The following is a 16,676-nucleotide window of genomic DNA, read 5'->3' as shown; positions in this document are numbered from 1 at the left end:
GGTCAGGACCCCCACAGGGCAGATACGATTTGGTCTTGGGTTTGTTACAAGTGGATCAGACACAGCAGTGCTACTGGAGTTTTTTAACCCCTCAGTGTCACGGCTGGTCTGAGAACAGTCTACCAACCGAAAACATATCGAGCGTCCGGTGTCCACTGTTGAAGGACTAGAGGACGGGAAACACAAACTGTGCAGCTCTCTGACATTACATCACCAAGGTGGAGAATGAGTAGACACTGATCCATCCACCACCCAAATCGTACCTGCTCCGTCGAAGGTCAGTGTGACAGGAACAAAGTATGCAGAGCGATAGAAGGACTACAGACGGACCGTGAGAGTAGAAACGAGGATGTGGTCGTAATGTTATGGTTGATCGGTGTACACAGATCCGCCAGAACACCAACATGTCCTCCTTGTTTCTACACTAAGTAATGTGTGCTGTTTGAAGGTAATTTACAGTAGGACACAGTGGAAATACTCACCTTGTTTTGAACTTTTCACTTTAACACTCTGTTGGAAAAGAGTAACATCGTGAAACAGCTGGTCTGTGTGAGTCATTACACAAGTGTACAACAGATTTAGCGCAACCTGATGGTAATCAGAGTACATTTTTAGGCTTGAACTGTTACGTTTAAGGAGAATCTTGCCTGCAACGGTACAGGAGCTGTGCACAGTTGAGGGCCAGTGGAGTGTTACACGGCTCTTAAAGGGGGTTTTTCAGTTTCTGCAAAATCTTTGAAGTGAAATTCCTCTCTATGTTGTAACATCAACAACCCAAATTCAACAAGAAGAACAGAGTGGAACACACTTCAGTTCATGTGCCGATAGATGACGGACCTATGAGGTGTTTCGCTGTAGTTTTGGAGAGGAAACGTTTGTACGTGTACCCCAAAAACATTCACTGTTTTATAATACTCTTGCTGGAGCTTGGGCTTAGGGTGCTCCACACACCTCTGGTCTTTACCTGAACAGGTTTAGTTCAGCAGTTCAGTGGAGTTGAGTGTAATGGAAACTTATAGATGTGTGACCTACTTTGCTTCTGTTCATGACGTTCAGAAAGGGCCTGGGCTGGGAGTTTCCTGCCCACTCAGATGAAGTGCCCAGCCGCAAGCCGTCAGAGTTTGGACAGGGGGCGCTGTTGCTCTGAACTGTGGAAGACAGCGAGAGAATATTCTCAGTTTCACAGCAGGGATGGACAATACCAGTTCATTTTGACAGACAGGTTTTTAAAGGTGGGTATGTAGTGGCTGCTACAGGTCAGAGTTCAAGGTGAGTGTGATCACACTGTACCTTCTTCCGCATCCAGGATGAAGGACTCTGGGGTTCTCTGAGGGAGTGGAGGTGTAACCGAGCCTGAACTCATCCCTGAAGAGAAAAATCATAATTTCAAATGTGTCTGATTAATCTATGGAGTGTTGATTTAAAACGAGGCAAGTTCTAAATATACACGTACCTTTAAAACCAGAGGTTTCTGGAGTCTGATCTGGCAGAGGAGACGTGAGACATGGCGGAGGCCCAGGAGTCACCACTGAGGAATAAAAAGATTATTTTGCTTTCAATGAAATATTATATACATTTTTGTGCAAATGCTTGTGTGCCCCAGGTCAGATTTAAATGTGATGATGATTTCCACAGTAAGAATAAGTACTAAACACCTGCAGGGAACAAATCTCTGCACATATTAATACACAGTCGTTGTTTATAGATGCATTTAATACTTTAAAAACCTAAAATGTGGCCTCTGCAATGGAAACTTTCAATGGAAACTCTCCATTACTCTGAACTACACTAAGCTCCTCAACTAATCATGTTATGACATGTTTCAGATGGTAAATATTGATTAAAAAATGGAATAAATAAATGGAAAGTGCCCTAATCTTAGCAAGAAAATGCCATGTTGATGTTTCCTGTAGAGAATGGGTTGAATTATTTTTACCTAGAAAATCAACAAACATGTCATTTGACCAGGGGTGTTTAAACGTTTGCGCAGGGCATGTAATGGCAGTAAATCACTAGCTTGGCTGGAAAGAAAACTGTGTGGGTTGGCGAGGTGAAAAAAACAGTTCCTGAAAAAGTGCCATTTTCGGTGTGAAATGAGACTGATCTGGTCATTGTTTTTATTTATTTTCTTATATATATAAAAACTAACAGCTATTGCCACAGTCATGCGGTTCAAACCTTGGGGGAGCATAATCGGCATCGCCCTCTGGACGTGCAGGAGGGCCCCGCCTCTTTCCTTGTCACTCATTGTCACGCTAGTCACTGTAGGTGTCTGTAATGCTGACTCCAGACTAAAGGACTTTGAAAAGACTCTGAGAGACCTGTAAAAGCCAGTTAGACTCAGGCTGCTATCTAAAGATTTTAGTGACAGATTATGGTTTTGTGAAGAATGGGGATATTATTAATCATTGTATATGTAGTAAGTCGTGGCACGGTGGTGCAGCAGGTCGCTGTCATTCATGCACCGAGTGACAGACTTAAGCCCCACAAGCGCACACCACGACTCTAGCAAAACTCTCATTGTTTTATTACAGCGTTTTGTCAGAATTAAAAATAGATACATTTTGGACATTTGTCTGCAACTGGGAAATTCCTGGAAAGGTCATTCAGTGTAAGCCCAGCATTTGCTGACATAACAGAACTGGGTTTCTAATGTCTCCAAAAGTGCTGAGCTGTCCACTGGTATTGCGTTAGTAGCAGTTTGAAAAGAAGCAGTGGCTGGTTTCATAAGTGCCAGGGGAAGCATGTGCTAGACTTAACTTTCTCAGCCTGGCAGCGTCATGTGACTGGTGGAGACCTAGCTAGAGGGCAGTTTGAAAAGAAGCAGTGGCTGGTTTCATAAGTGCCAGAGGAAGCATGTGCTAGACTTAACTTTCTCAGCCTGGCAGCATCATGTGACTGGTGGAGACCTAGCTACAGGGTGGAAAGACTAAATGTTCCTTTGCTCTTTCAAGATGAAAAATGAGAGTGCCTCACTTTGAGTCACTTTTTGCAGCCTGTACACTGTTGACCTGTAGGGGCTATATGTAAACAGCTGGGACATGGAAACAATGAAATACGTATGGGTGTGAGGAAGTGTGTTACCTTCAGATGGTGTAAGAGCAGGAGCAAAAGGTTGGATGTGAGATGGAACTGTGTGGTTTGAGAAGAAAAAAAGAAAGCTTAGGTTAACTGTAGGTGTGGCCCCTAGAGTACCATATCCTTTTTTTAAATCGTACCTAAGCTGCATCTGACTTACCATGAAGTGACATTGTGAGTCTAGCCCTTAAACTCTGTAAAGGAGAGAGAATATTTATTAGCAGCTTTATTAGGATATTAGAAGCAGTAATACTGTTCTACTCCTTTATACAGTGGGTGAGGAAAAATCCACTCTGAAATGAGCTGCACTCTAGTGTCTCTGTACTGCTTGCCTTGCTCCTGGACCAGGTCCTTGTAATGGCCGAGTCTGGGTTTGAATTCCCAGACCATTCTGAGGACTTCCCAACCCTGAGCGCAGTTTGCTGGGGCTTCTCTTGTACTGCGTTCTGTACCAGATCTATTAAAAGACAAGTACATACATTATATTTTCAGTACACTTTCAGCCAAATGTGCTCTAAGGCATTAAAATTATATACATTTTTGGAGGTTATATAGGATAAATTATAATTACATAGGGCATAAAACAAGTCATTCTGAGTATGAGATGCATCTTATATAGAGTGCAGGCCCTTTTGTTTTTTCCTTAAAAAAAGGTTAAAGGAGTAATAAAAAGAACAATAGAGAAATATTGATTAAAAACAGCGATAATGAAAACAAAAAAGAAAGAGAACTGAGTGAAAACGGCTAGAGCCCAGGACTGAGGTAAACTGAGGTAAAGAGATTCGGAATATTATCAGTAAATAATAACTTTTATCCCTCAGAACCCCTCGTATACTCTCATATTCAAAACAAACAATCATTTCATATTGTACAGGTCACAGTAGTACAGTCACATGACCACATCAGGCAGACTGAGCATGTGCAGAGATGCTTTGGGTTTTAGCCGTTTTTTACTCTGTTGTCTTACTTCTCTGTGGCTCATTCTCATTTAATTACAGGTACAGGCGCTGAAACAGATCATTCTGAAAAGGGCTGTGATGTTTGATCCTTGTGGTATTTTGACCAAAACATGTAACATCAGCTACATATGAGTCTAAGATCATTCCCAATAATAAGCATGGGACGCAGGTGTATACTGAGATGTGGAACTATAGAATTAACTAATTCATTTGTGGCTGAATGCAAACCAGTCCCAGCCACAAAAGTTCCAATATTTAGTCTTCACATTAGAATAGAGGCTGTTATTTTAGCAAAGCAGAACAAACTCACTATTAATACCGTTAATCTCGGAAAAAAATACACTCTCAGAAGAAGAGTGTATGTAAATGTGTTCGTCTCAGCGACACCACTAAAGTATCTGAAAAGAGGATGTTTCGGCAGCTTGGTTTCCATATACGGACACTGTGGACTGTGCAATAAACATTACATTTAGAAAAAACTAACATTGTTTACATCTTACACTATTTGGCAAAAGGTTTGTAGTCAGTTTGGATGTACTCTCCACATCCTCAGTTATTGGTGAGAGATAGTCCCCTGTTTGCTACTCTTCTGGATCATTTTACACTGAAATACTATGAAAGTCGTGTATTCCGAACGAATGTCCAGGAACTTTGAGCATGTCACAAAACCTGCTGTTGTCCTACCTTCATCAGTAGCCATTTCAAAGGACTCTGGAGTTCTTTCAGGCAGAGGGGGTGCTGGAGACGGGGGGCTCCCTGCTGAGAAATTCTTCATAAATATCCGCAAAACAGCAACTTAAGAACCGTTCTCAAATTTCTTTGTCTTTGTTTTCAGCCACTCACCTATAGCCGATGGTCCAGAGGCAGTGTCGGATGGGATGTCCACCACCAGGCTGGTGGTCAGACTCGGGTCCACCACAGGCTTTTCTGTTTGTGAAAGACACAAGTCTAAGATGCTATGCATTTATTACTATATCAATGTGTAATCTGCTTTGGAAAACAGACTGATGTAGGTTTGGAACTGGTGACTTCTCTGGTGAAATATTTAAATGCACAAAACATGCAGCAGAACATTTTGTAATGTGGGTTGTGCTGCATTCCATTTCTTGAGTGGAATTATCTGATGTTATATCTCTCATTAAATATACAATCCATCATCATTGGGTAGATGAGCTCTGTGAGCCCACACAGCCCAAGGAACATTACTCAGATAACCAGCCCAATGAGCAGGACCGCCTTTCTTTAATAAGTAAAAACTGCTAGCGTTTGTAGATGACGTAATTCTGAGTTGCCGCTGAATGAAAAGGGTCCTGAAACTCAAATCCATTGTGTTGCTTTTATGAACTGAAATGTAACTACCAGCTGAGAGGAAGTGAAAAGGGGCACTGTGCATTTTTTCACGGGAATTAAATCTGAACAATGCAGTACACAAAACCCATTACAGTTTTTGTGTGTGTGTGTTTTTGATAATGAAGTTATTTAGAGTTTGAAAAACCTGCTTCAATGTAAAGAATGAATGAATAATTCGTCCATTCATTCATTCATTGTCTGTAAGTGCTTATCCAGTTCAGGGTCACGGTGGGTCCGAAGCCTACCCTGAATCACTGGGTGCAAGGTAGGAACACACCCTGAAGGGGGCACTAGTCCTTTGCAGGATGACACACACTCACACATTCCCTCAGTGAGTCGCCAATCCACCTACCGACGTGTGTTTTTGGACTGTGGGAGGATACCGGAGCAAATGCCATTAGATAACTTTAAAGAATTTGGGAGTGTCCTCCTCTAAGTTTGTTCAGCTCTGCAATATCAATGCATTGGCAGCAGTAAAAATGGATGGTGTTGATACGACTGATTTTTATGGCCATGGCATTGAAAATAATAAAAAAATAAATAAAATCAGAGAATAAAGTCTGAATAATTCTGAGAATAATGTCGGAAAATTCTGAGAATAGAGTAATCCCTCGCTACTTCGCGGGTTTTTTCAAGGGGCTTTTTTATTATTTACATGTATTAGACTAGGCCTGTAGGTGACAAAATATATCATTTACAAGTATTTCTGACATTATTCTCAGAATTATTCCAACTTTATTCTCAGAATTTTCAGAGAAGTTGCTCTCCTTCATATACGGATGATCGTGAAGACTGAAAATAGTATTAAAACAATCCAAGAACTTGAGTCATGGAGTTTTAAACAGAACAGGGACTTCATGTGTCTGTCATTTACTTCTAGGAAAATTAGCCAGAATATTGCCGCCGGTTTAAACACCGCCAGTGAACTCTTCTACATTAAAAAATACTCATGACATCACTTTGGATTTATGACTAAGTAAAAATTCACAAAATATACATTGTGCAAATAGTCAATGTTTCCACGCTCTGCCTTTTTCAGAGACCAGCTTTCACTTCTGCAGCAACCTTCAAACCTTCCAAACCTTCAAAGTTCATTCTTAAAAGTCAACTGCATTGTCTCACCATTCAAGTTAATCCAGTGACTTAAAGTAATAAGTATACACAGCCTTACATTTTTTAGCTTATCTCCATCCTCAACTGGTGACAGGTAGGTGCTTTACCAGGCTTTGTTTAAACATATATTTTAATGGTTCTGATTATTTTTTTTCACATACATACACATTTTACTAGATAAGATATATCTCTTAAAAATGATTCACTGGAAGTTAACGGTTATTTTGCCAGAAATATAACAAAGGGGTAGTCTCTGAGTTTTGCAAAATCCTGTATTTTATACCATTACCCTACAGTTTATCTTCTAAAACACCAGTTTTCTGGAACGCAGGACATTCCTATGCTGTAATTTCTCTGTGAAATTGGCGTCTAAATAATATTTTAACTGCACACTTTGGCTATATAAAACTATAAACTACACTTCCAATGCTCTTTGAATTATAGTTTTGCCCCACAGACACTGCGCTGGAAGCTTGAACAGATTTGACTGTTTACAAAATTACTCCAACAGCCGAACCTCGCAATACACAACTCGGCCAAGGTCAACAGAGGTGCGATGACATTTTTCCCACCAGAGGAGTGCACACAGCAAACAAAACACTACGGCATTCCACAGATGTGACCAATTCAACACACTACACTTTAACTCACCTTCATCAGCCAGAACATAGGACTCGGGTGTTCTCTCTGGCAGAGGGGGAGGACTGTCCTCACTGGATAAGGGTGTAGTCACACCTGATCACCAACATACAGACAACAAGAGGGCATTATAATAGTGTTCACTGTACTATATATTGGTCTGTTCCACAGAATTGCCCAGAACAGGCTTAATTTACTCTGTGGGTAAATACGATGGCTGCCCTTATCCCCTCATCACGGAGAGGAGAGTGCTAGTCAGCAAAGGAATCTATATGTTGTGACATATCCAAGGAGTTGGTGCTGTCCTCCAGCTTGAAAAGATGCAGTGGTTAGCTTCTCATGTCTCATGTCGGTTGATTAGGGGGGCAAGAACTTTTACACATAATGACATCATACAAAAAAATCATAATAATGACGTAATTAAACTAAGACTAACAATTGGGTTAATTACTTTCCACATTGATTAAAGTCAAATCCTGCGGTGGCAGTAATCTCACCTTCCTGCAGCGTTGGTGCCTCAAGAGGCTGGTCATTAAGGGTCAAAATGGGACCATTGAAGCAGGGGTTTTGAGTCCAGCTGGTCTCCGTGAGTGATATGTCTTCTGCTGAAGCACAAATATTAGCAGTGGATACTGGAGATTCTGGCCCAAAATACGGATCCTCCACAGTAAGACAAAGAGAGTTGATTTCGGTAATCTGGAGATGATCAGCTGCAGTGGAAACACTGGTCAGTTCCGCCTGGTTCAAAGGTCTGTGTTCGGGGCTGTGTTTCTGTATCATTGGTGAATGGTGGGATGCCACAGCAGGGACGATATTGTTCACTGTTGCCTGTTCCAAAATTCTCTGATTCTTACCGGGTTCCTGGGATCGTGGCGGTTTGATGGGAATGTTTACACTAACAGAATTCGTTTGTTTTTTCATTGTCGATTCAATTGCCAATGGGGGCACATAGTGTCCAAAATCTGTGTTCTGCAGTGAACTTGGAGCTGCCGTGGAGTTTGGTGCTGTACACCAACTATTAACTGCATTAGACACGTCTGCCGATTGCTGTGTGGTGACCATTGGGCTGAGTGGTGGTGAATGAGGAAGTTGATAGGTGTAGACCTTTGGTGCAACATGGTTAGACACGGCCATAGGAATTTCCTTTTCGGAAAACCTGTGAAGATGACAGAATCAGACAAATTACACCACTGATGTGTAGACAGCAGAGACATGCAGAAACTAAGGAGGGGAATCTCTAGGTATGACGGAATCGAATTTCAGTTCTCAGTTTCTGATTCAAAGTGCTGCTGTATTGTACCTGTTCTCAAAGTATGGTTGCAGGCTGGAGTTCATTAAAGCAAGCCTTGGTTCTGGGTCTAGTTCAAACTCCATGAGGTCTCCAATGTCACTGTCGCTGTCTTCTGGGATGGGAGATGGGGCGGATGGGACCTGCAAGGTGTTAAAATGAATTATTCAGTCAAAAAAGCTGAGGTTTCCATTAAGCGTCACAACACAAGAACCTCCAGAACATTACTGAGGTTAGCACCAATATTTGTCAAATACATCTCCTTTGCAAATAGTGCTCCAACCAATCTCAGACTTGCTGAGTAGTGCTTGATATCTGTAGGGAATGTGTTCCCACTGCTTCTCCACCTAATTTGAGGAAGCTTAACACCACGCTGTCCAACGCATTATGAACCTGGGCTGCTGTGTGGCTAATCCAGAACATCATATTCCCTGCTAATTCATTCCTATAGACCAGTTGCTGATGCTGGTCTTTCAAGGAGGGGAAGCTCAATTTCAGCCTACATCATAAAATGTGTCTCTTTATTTATACGTAAATTCTACCCTCCGTTCCTTTTCAAGAAAATGATCTGTGACCCTGTCGTACCAACAAGGCGTCTTTTCCAGGGACTTGACTAGTGTCCTCTCAATGGCCAGCAGAGCTAGGCTGCTTAAACGGCCTTGGCCCATGTGAAGTGTGTCTGCCTGTGAGTGCTTTGTGACGATGGAGGGGCTCAGCAGCACCCGCTGGACAGAAACTGCGATAGAAGTCCGAAAGAGTGATAGAAGTCAGTCTCCAAACACAAGCAGCTTCAAAAAATCCACCAGAAATAGAAGCTCGATTTGTCACTAGTCGTTTTTAACAAAGAAAATGCCACTAAGAGGTTTAAGAAAGTCTGGTTCAACTCTGATTGAACAACTCTGGTTAAACAGAATGAAAATGTAATGCTCCCACGGATCTTTACACCAAAGGGTCGCTTATTCGCTCATTTCGCTGTCAATCAAAAAGGGATTCAGCCTCAGACAGATCATCCAATCATCATGCAGAAGCTGAGCGTCCGGGCCAGCCGAGGCCAGCCCACTGCCCCATAGACCACCAGAGACGCTGAGCGTCCGATGGGCGGGACAAAGCCCAGCATTTATCCAATGACTCGTTTCGCTGCTTCGCTATTGAACTCTGTGGACGCTCAGCGTCCTCACTGTTTAAAGCACTGTGAAGCTGTGGGAATGATTGAGAGGAAAGCCGCGTCTTTACCAGTGATAAGAAGCTGATTCTGAACAAAAGTTGAGCGTGTTGTAGTGCATATTTATTCACTGACATGTACACACAACAGTATATATCCATCCATCCATTATCTGTAACCGCTTATCCAATTTAGGGTCGCGGGGGGTCCAGAGCCTACCTGGAATCATTGGGCGCAAGGCGGGAATACACCCTGGAGGGGACACCAGTCCTTCACAGGGCAACACAGACACACACACATTCACTCACACACTCACACCTACGGACACTTTCGAGTCGCCAATCCACCTGCAACGTGTGTTTTTGGACTGTGGGAGGAAACCGGAGCACCCGAAGGAAACCCACGCGGACACGGGGAGAACACACCAACTCCTCACAGACAGTCACCCGGAGCGGGAATCGAACCCACAACCTCCAGGCCCCTGGAGCTGTGTGACTGCGACACTACCTGCTGCGCCACCGTGCCGCCAACAGTATATATTTGATCACTTATTTTTTTAGGGGAATTTATGTGTTTCTCAGCAAATCTGAAACCAGTTCTTTAATGGGCAAACCATTTCTAGTTTTGTTCGTTTGTTTCAGTGAAACACATATGTAATCTCACCTTCTCTTTACTGACGTCTTGCTCCATCATTTGTATATACCTCTCGAACAGGAATTTAATGACTCTGTACACCAGTTCATACTGCTCCTACAGGAGGAACAAAGACAAAGATTTATTTTAACACAAGGAAATGCAACTGCTGAACTATTCTTGATCTGCTGCAGTCAGTGTACAGTTTCCTAAGGTGTTTAGAGGAAGACATTTAGCATGAGACAAATGGACGGTGGTGTTACCTTAGTTTGGACTAAAGAAGGCCTGTGTGTCCTCATATCTTGAACCAATTCATAGATGCTGAAGCTCTCTGGGACTTTCTAAACACAAGTCAGCAATCCATAGCATTAACATCTCTGAACAACTTCTCTAGACACAGAATTGTGCAAAAGTGAGAGACCTAATTTTAATTATTGAATTTCGAGGTAATGTTGGACAAACATATGCAGAAAAAGGTGCAAATTGTGTAATTTAACGATTCTAATACTGAAGCCTCAATAAATAAATCATATCAATTGTTTTAGTTCTCTTTGTGCAATCATTGCATTTTCAATGTGAGAATTATTTACAGCTTTTTAAAAACACATCTTTATAATTGGTTGCATTTTAAATCAGTTTCTAGATTAAATGAAACCTTATCACTTCATGTGAGTTTGTTCCCTGGGTGCGGATGATCTCGTTTTTCAGAATGCGTAACAAGAGCCTGTTCAGTGGAAAGAGAATGGATGCCAGAATGTGCCTGTGACTCCTTCAAGAGCTGTACTTACTAGACTTTTTAGCAGGTTCCAAGTGTAGTCAATGGCACAAAGGGCTCCGGTCCTTCCACAGCCTGCACTGCAAATCCCCAAAGATACAAGGAGATATTAGGAGTGCAGTCAAAACACGCCACAGTCCCTTAGCGTTAGCACACACCAGACTGATAAGATGTTCTTCTAAAAAGTGATAGTGTGACTTATTCTCACTGTAGGTTGCTCCTGAATCAGCAGAAGAGTGAGACTTGAAAAGGAACATTTCTCTAAAGAAACCAAGCAACCTGGGACCCTTATGAAAGATTTCTGAACACAATCACTTGCTTCAGACCAGGCTACTGCTCATATCCCTGCTGATGGCATGGTAGTTTGCACTTTGAAGGAACTATCTAAAAAATAAAGGCCTGCTGAGCTTGGATAACTTGATAATCTACTGAATATAGTGGGGAGAAAGTAAGTCAGATTGTTTAAATGATTTCAGAAGGGTGTTTTTTCATTCTATTTCCTGTCTTTTTCAAGACAACTGGGGTTATGGCATATGGCCTGAACTCATAAAGGAACCTTCAGTAGTAGCAAAAAAGCATGCTAAACATAGTATGGCATCTATGGGTGAAGTCCATTCCCTGGGTAAAGTGTATCGATACTGAATAATGAAGACCATCAGAGTGACTTTTTTTTACAAAACACCTTGTAGGACTCTTGTCAAGCCAGTGGAAAACTATGAAGCATCAACGCTGGAAATTATGCAAGTCATGCCAAAAAAGACATGGCAGTGTTGCTCAATTCATTGGAACAGTGTCGTCAGATTGTGAGAGTGGCACAATCAGACCCGTGTACATTGGGTGTACCAGAGTAACAGCTGTTGAACTATTAAATATATCATTTTCATACTTTGCATTCAGGGACTGTTACAATTATTTTCCCTAGTTGCAAATAATAATGGCACTCACAGGTAAAGCTTATCTGATATATTGTACTCTGGCTTAGGCACATGCTAGTGTCCTGCAAACACTCTGCTCCAGATTATACTACTGCTAATGCTATGAAGAACTATATTTCAGAGAGTACAACATATTGGTATTAGGAACCTAGGGTAAAGGATTTCAAAACTTTGTTATGAACCTAATCTGCTTCAGAACCTTACTAGGAGCATTCTACTGAAGGTAAAACTCCTGCTAATGCTTCATTAAGATACTTCAGATAATGTTCTTGAGCATTCTACCCCAAAATTTACACTTGCTAATAAAGTAAGATGCTTCATTATCATGCTAGGCAACTGCTAATTTAGCTAAAATCTTGCTAATGTTCTGAAGAAATTTTACCTGAGATTAGACTTGAGTAATCTCAGGTAATCATGCTAATGTTTTGTAGCTTTTTATCATAAATAAGTATCATGCTAATGTTCTGAAACTTTTGCCTAAAGTAGTACTTCATTCATTGTAGGAATTACCTTAGAGTAGATTTCTGCTCATTTTACCTGTGGTGATAGTTTCATGCTAATGCTCTGAATCTTTTTATCTGTCTTTAGTTTCATGCTAATGGTCTGTAGCAGCAGTTAGACGCCTGCTAAATATTGTATATGAATTTGCCTTTCTTGTAAAGCTCTTAGAAATTATTTGTGGAGTTAGATTCTTGCAGACATTTTGTATGAGCACATTGTATATTATATGCCGTTTGTGCACAAATGAATTCAGCTTCTGTGTCTGGGCTTTGTTGGATGAGGCGTGTGTCTAAAGTGTTTGTGTGTTGTTGGTCAACCACTAGCACACACTTCCTGTGTAACACGGTGTTTGGAAACCAACCTTTAAAGTGCAGACACTTTTGTCTCTTGTGTAATTTCAAAAGTTTAACATTTTATTCTTGATTATAGACTTTACTTGACTTAGGCCTAATCTTTCACCAGAATTCAATAAGGGCTTAGGGTGGGTTACCTGCAGTGGATGCAGATGGGCACATCCTCATGCTCCTGGTAAATGCGCATTTCTTCTATCAGATCCAGGATAGGCTGGATGGAGTCAGGTACACCATGATCAGGCCAGTTCATATAGTGCAGCTGCTTCAGGGTCCGAGTTGTCTGGAAGAATAACAGGATTACACTCCACTATAATAAGAAGCAATGTAAGCCAAAAAAAAACAGGGTGGGGGTGTGGGTTAATATTGGAAATAGGTCAATACTATGGACTTCTGTACTGCTGTGGTTCCCATTTTCTTGTTTGCTTCTTCTAAACCAACCACTTTGTGGATCCATAACATTTTAAAAGAACCCATAAAGCGTTTTTAGAACCCATAAAGAAACCAAATTTTTTTTTATATATTTTTGTTTAATGATGTGTATTATTAACTTTTATCAGAGAAAGTGTAGATGGGGACAGAGCAGAGGAAAAATGAAGAGAAGGACAGACATGAGCAGAGGCATCAACAGATAACTGTTCAGAACAGCACCAGAGCTGGACACAACTTGTCTTAAAAAAGTCTTAAAGCAAAATGACCCTACTACAGGGGGTCAAACTGGTTCACAAATGTTCATCAATATGACAACCACTTTTTTCATGTTCTGCTGTCATTATTAAATAAAGTGTCCCAACTAAAACAATGATAATTTTACAAAATAAAAATGACATTTTCATGGAAGTATAATTAATTTTGCCCAATTTCTGATCTACTTTTCATTGTCAATTTGTTTTCTTTTAATTATAAAAAAATGATAAAAGTAACCTCCTATTTCAGATTCCTTTAGATTTAAGCATTTAAGAAGTTTAATTTTGACCAAGAGAATTGTTTGATTATTTTCCTATCATTGATTTTATTTATTTTTTTATTACAATCCTTACCTTTTTGAAGGTCACTCTCAGGATCCTTGTCACATAATCTCCTTTATTCACTTCTGATTCCTGCATCAGAGCCAAACAAATAAACAGAACTTCTTATGAAAACGGCTTGTTATTACTTAATGGGAGCAATCAAAAAAATTTATCAGTAAAAAGTGGTAAAAATAATTGTGAAGTCATTGTTTTTTGTATTTTAAATATGTGTTGTTTTTCTATTGTTAATTTACATGAAAATGTAATTGCTTTTTAGTCCCAGAATGAACCAGATTTTGCTCCTTAGGGTGGTTCCCACTCAGGGAAAGCAGCCATGTTTAAACAGAATGGTCCACCAAATAGGTTTTGTACAAAACCTCTGACACATCCAGGCCAACAAGTGTCAGTATAATGTCTGTTGAATTATGTGAACTGTGGTCTGTGCTACTTATTGCACTTTTTACTCTACGCCCATCATGGTGCATGTTCTAGCTCAGATTACAGTGAGCAAAAAGTCTTTGTTTAGTGTTCAGGCTTAGTCTAAATGTTACAGAGGTTTATACGTTAGATCAATGGGTGGTTTTCAGTGCTGTTTGCATTAAAAGTTCAGGAAATGTGGTGTGAGCAAAAGAAGGAAGTGTCACTCACACAGCGTACGGAGAAGGGTTCACACACAAATGTATCGGCAGTAGACTCAGGCCAGTATCTCTCACACTTTTTCTGTGAAAAACAACCATGATTCATGATGTGCTTTAAACATATATACATTCAGTGTGCATTCTACTAAACTGAAGCAGGTGGAATATAGTAGATTCGTGGATAAAGAAATGTTATCATTGGTGTAATTTCAAGGGGGGATTTGCAGGGGGTGATATAATATATATTACAAAATTAAACTTGATAATATTAAATTAGTTATGCAGCTAATTTTTTGTTTTGCTAACTTGTTTTGCTAATTTTTTATTTAGCATGTGTAGCAGAGGATACTTTTCTTTAGGTTTTCAGTCAAAAACAGAAATTAGCTTGAATTTACACATTTCTCTGTAATTATAAATACTTGTGAGAGTGTGTGTTAAGCCCACAACCGTCTAGTATCCCAATCAGCAATCCTAGAGGAGCTAGGACACAAACCAATGGCTAAATTGGAGCAGCCTGGTGGCCAATCTTCATTAACTGCACATTGCACCAGTAAGAACATGTGCATCCAATGGTTCAAACATTGTGTCCTGAAGGCGGTGCCGTGTATCAGGACGACAATGCACCAATACACACAGTAAGACTGGTGAAAGATTGGTTTGATGAATATGAAAGTGAAGTTGAACATCTCCCATGGCCTGCACAGTCACCAGATCTAAATATTATTGAGCCACTTTGGGGTGTTTTGGAGGAGCGAGTCAGGAAACGTTTTCCTCCACTAGCATCACGTAGAGACCTGGCCACTATCCTGCAAGAAGAATGGCTTCAAATCCCTCTGACCACTGTGCAGGACTTGTATATGTCATTCCCAAGACGAATTGACGCTGTATTGGCTGCAAAAGGAGGCCCTACACCATACTAATAAATTATTGTGGTCTAAAACCAGGTCTTTCACTTTCATTGTCCAACCCCTGTACATTCATAAAACAAAAAAATTAATAAAAAAATTAAATATGCATATATTCAAATAAAATGTAAAGTTCAGACTTACTCTGCCCATTTCAAACTCTCTGCAAGCCATCACAATGACCTGAGAAAGGTAGGTGAGCAAGAGAGAGAGAGTGTTAGAGAGACAAAACAGAGTTCCGATTGTGGTTGATAGAGATATATATATATATATCCTGTAGATATTTTCTTTAATTCATTTTGTGTTTTTTATGCATCCCAACTTTCAAACTTTGCTGATCTCAAATAACAAAGTGATTACCTGCACATTATACTCCCAAAGCATTCTCCAGAAATCCACAACCGTGTTTGGCAGGGGTCCCTGTGTGGCGATGTACGCCCTTGGGCCGAACACACCCTGAAATTTGGGAGAAAGGAGATGGGATTAATGTCTGTGATTCATAATTGTAGCAGGGGAAAGGTAAGTTTGGGGGTTGGATGTTCACTGGTTAAGTCCCCTCGACCGGCTGGGAAGTGAAATCCATAGCTGAGGTACGCTTTAGCAAACCACCAAATACCCCCCAGGCACTGGAATGACTGCACACCACTCTGTGTGTGCATTCACTGACATAGATGAGTTAAACGTAGAGGCACAATTTGGTTGTATGTTGTGCAATGGCAATGAAAGCACATTTACATTCACGTTATCTGCCAATTTTACCTGGAAAATGCATAAAAATATGCATTTATACAAATCAGTACAGAACGTCATACACTAATTAACCTGTAGTTATTCAGTTAGTTTCATCTCAACTTGTTAATCTTTGTGGCAATGTGCCCACCCCTTACCATTCACCCCTAATTGCTCTCTAACAGCTCAACATAGTAGGAATACATTTCAGCCTCTCATATTAAAAACTGTTATAGAGATATGGGTTTTCACCATGACAGCAATATTATTATTGTAATGTTTATAAATGCTTGAGGTCCAGAAACATGGCTTTACTCAACTCTCTTCTCAGAACTTTAACTTCTCGTTTCCTTATAGTTTAACAGAAAACAAAGGCCCATCACACTGGTAGCCTCCACAGAGCACCTACCTTGATGAAATTGGCATTGATGTAGTCGTTGTCATTTTTGGACGTGTTCAGAGAAAGTGTCACTCTGCTGTGGTCAACTGTGGAGAAATCATTCACAATCATCAGTGACTCCTGTTTGACGTATAGGGCAGACACCGACCGATGTGACCCACTGTGACTTAAAATCTGAGTAGCCATCCTTCAACGAGAACGATCAAAAGCA

At 40.7% G+C, this 16,676-nt stretch overlaps 1 protein-coding gene across 3 annotated transcripts in view; it reads right to left on the bottom strand.

Moving 5' to 3' along the window:
* The window catches only part of ptpn22 (protein tyrosine phosphatase non-receptor type 22), a 31,350-nt gene that overhangs the window by 3,507 nt on the left and 11,167 nt on the right, over positions 1-16,676 (bottom strand). For 2 of the 3 annotated variants that reach the window (XM_066670430.1, XM_066670431.1), the window contains exons 3-23: positions 16,475-16,551; positions 15,697-15,792; positions 15,481-15,519; positions 14,442-14,513; positions 13,824-13,883; positions 12,924-13,066; positions 11,011-11,077; positions 10,486-10,563; positions 10,253-10,339; positions 8,440-8,570; positions 7,637-8,295; positions 7,152-7,235; positions 4,881-4,964; positions 4,722-4,796; positions 3,411-3,535; positions 3,239-3,272; positions 3,085-3,132; positions 1,454-1,528; positions 1,291-1,365; positions 1,033-1,148; positions 483-510 (exon numbers count right to left, since the gene is read on the bottom strand). In XM_066670430.1, coding sequence (XP_066526527.1) covers positions 483-510; positions 1,033-1,148; positions 1,291-1,365; positions 1,454-1,528; positions 3,085-3,132; positions 3,239-3,272; positions 3,411-3,535; positions 4,722-4,796; positions 4,881-4,964; positions 7,152-7,235; positions 7,637-8,295; positions 8,440-8,570; positions 10,253-10,339; positions 10,486-10,563; positions 11,011-11,077; positions 12,924-13,066; positions 13,824-13,883; positions 14,442-14,513; positions 15,481-15,519; positions 15,697-15,792; positions 16,475-16,551 — 2,253 coding nt within the window. The remainder of the gene's footprint in view (positions 1-482; positions 511-1,032; positions 1,149-1,290; positions 1,366-1,453; positions 1,529-3,084; positions 3,133-3,238; positions 3,273-3,410; positions 3,536-4,721; positions 4,797-4,880; positions 4,965-7,151; positions 7,236-7,636; positions 8,296-8,439; positions 8,571-10,252; positions 10,340-10,485; positions 10,564-11,010; positions 11,078-12,923; positions 13,067-13,823; positions 13,884-14,441; positions 14,514-15,480; positions 15,520-15,696; positions 15,793-16,474; positions 16,552-16,676) is intronic. The other variant, XM_066670432.1, reaches the window with a different exon arrangement.

The sequence above is a fragment of the Hoplias malabaricus genome, chromosome 5, assembly GCF_029633855.1.
Source record: "Hoplias malabaricus isolate fHopMal1 chromosome 5, fHopMal1.hap1, whole genome shotgun sequence".
Lineage (NCBI taxonomy): Eukaryota > Metazoa > Chordata > Actinopteri > Characiformes > Erythrinidae > Hoplias > Hoplias malabaricus.
The sequence above is the reverse complement of the archived record's forward strand: the minus strand, read 5'-3'. Positions and strand labels throughout refer to the sequence as shown.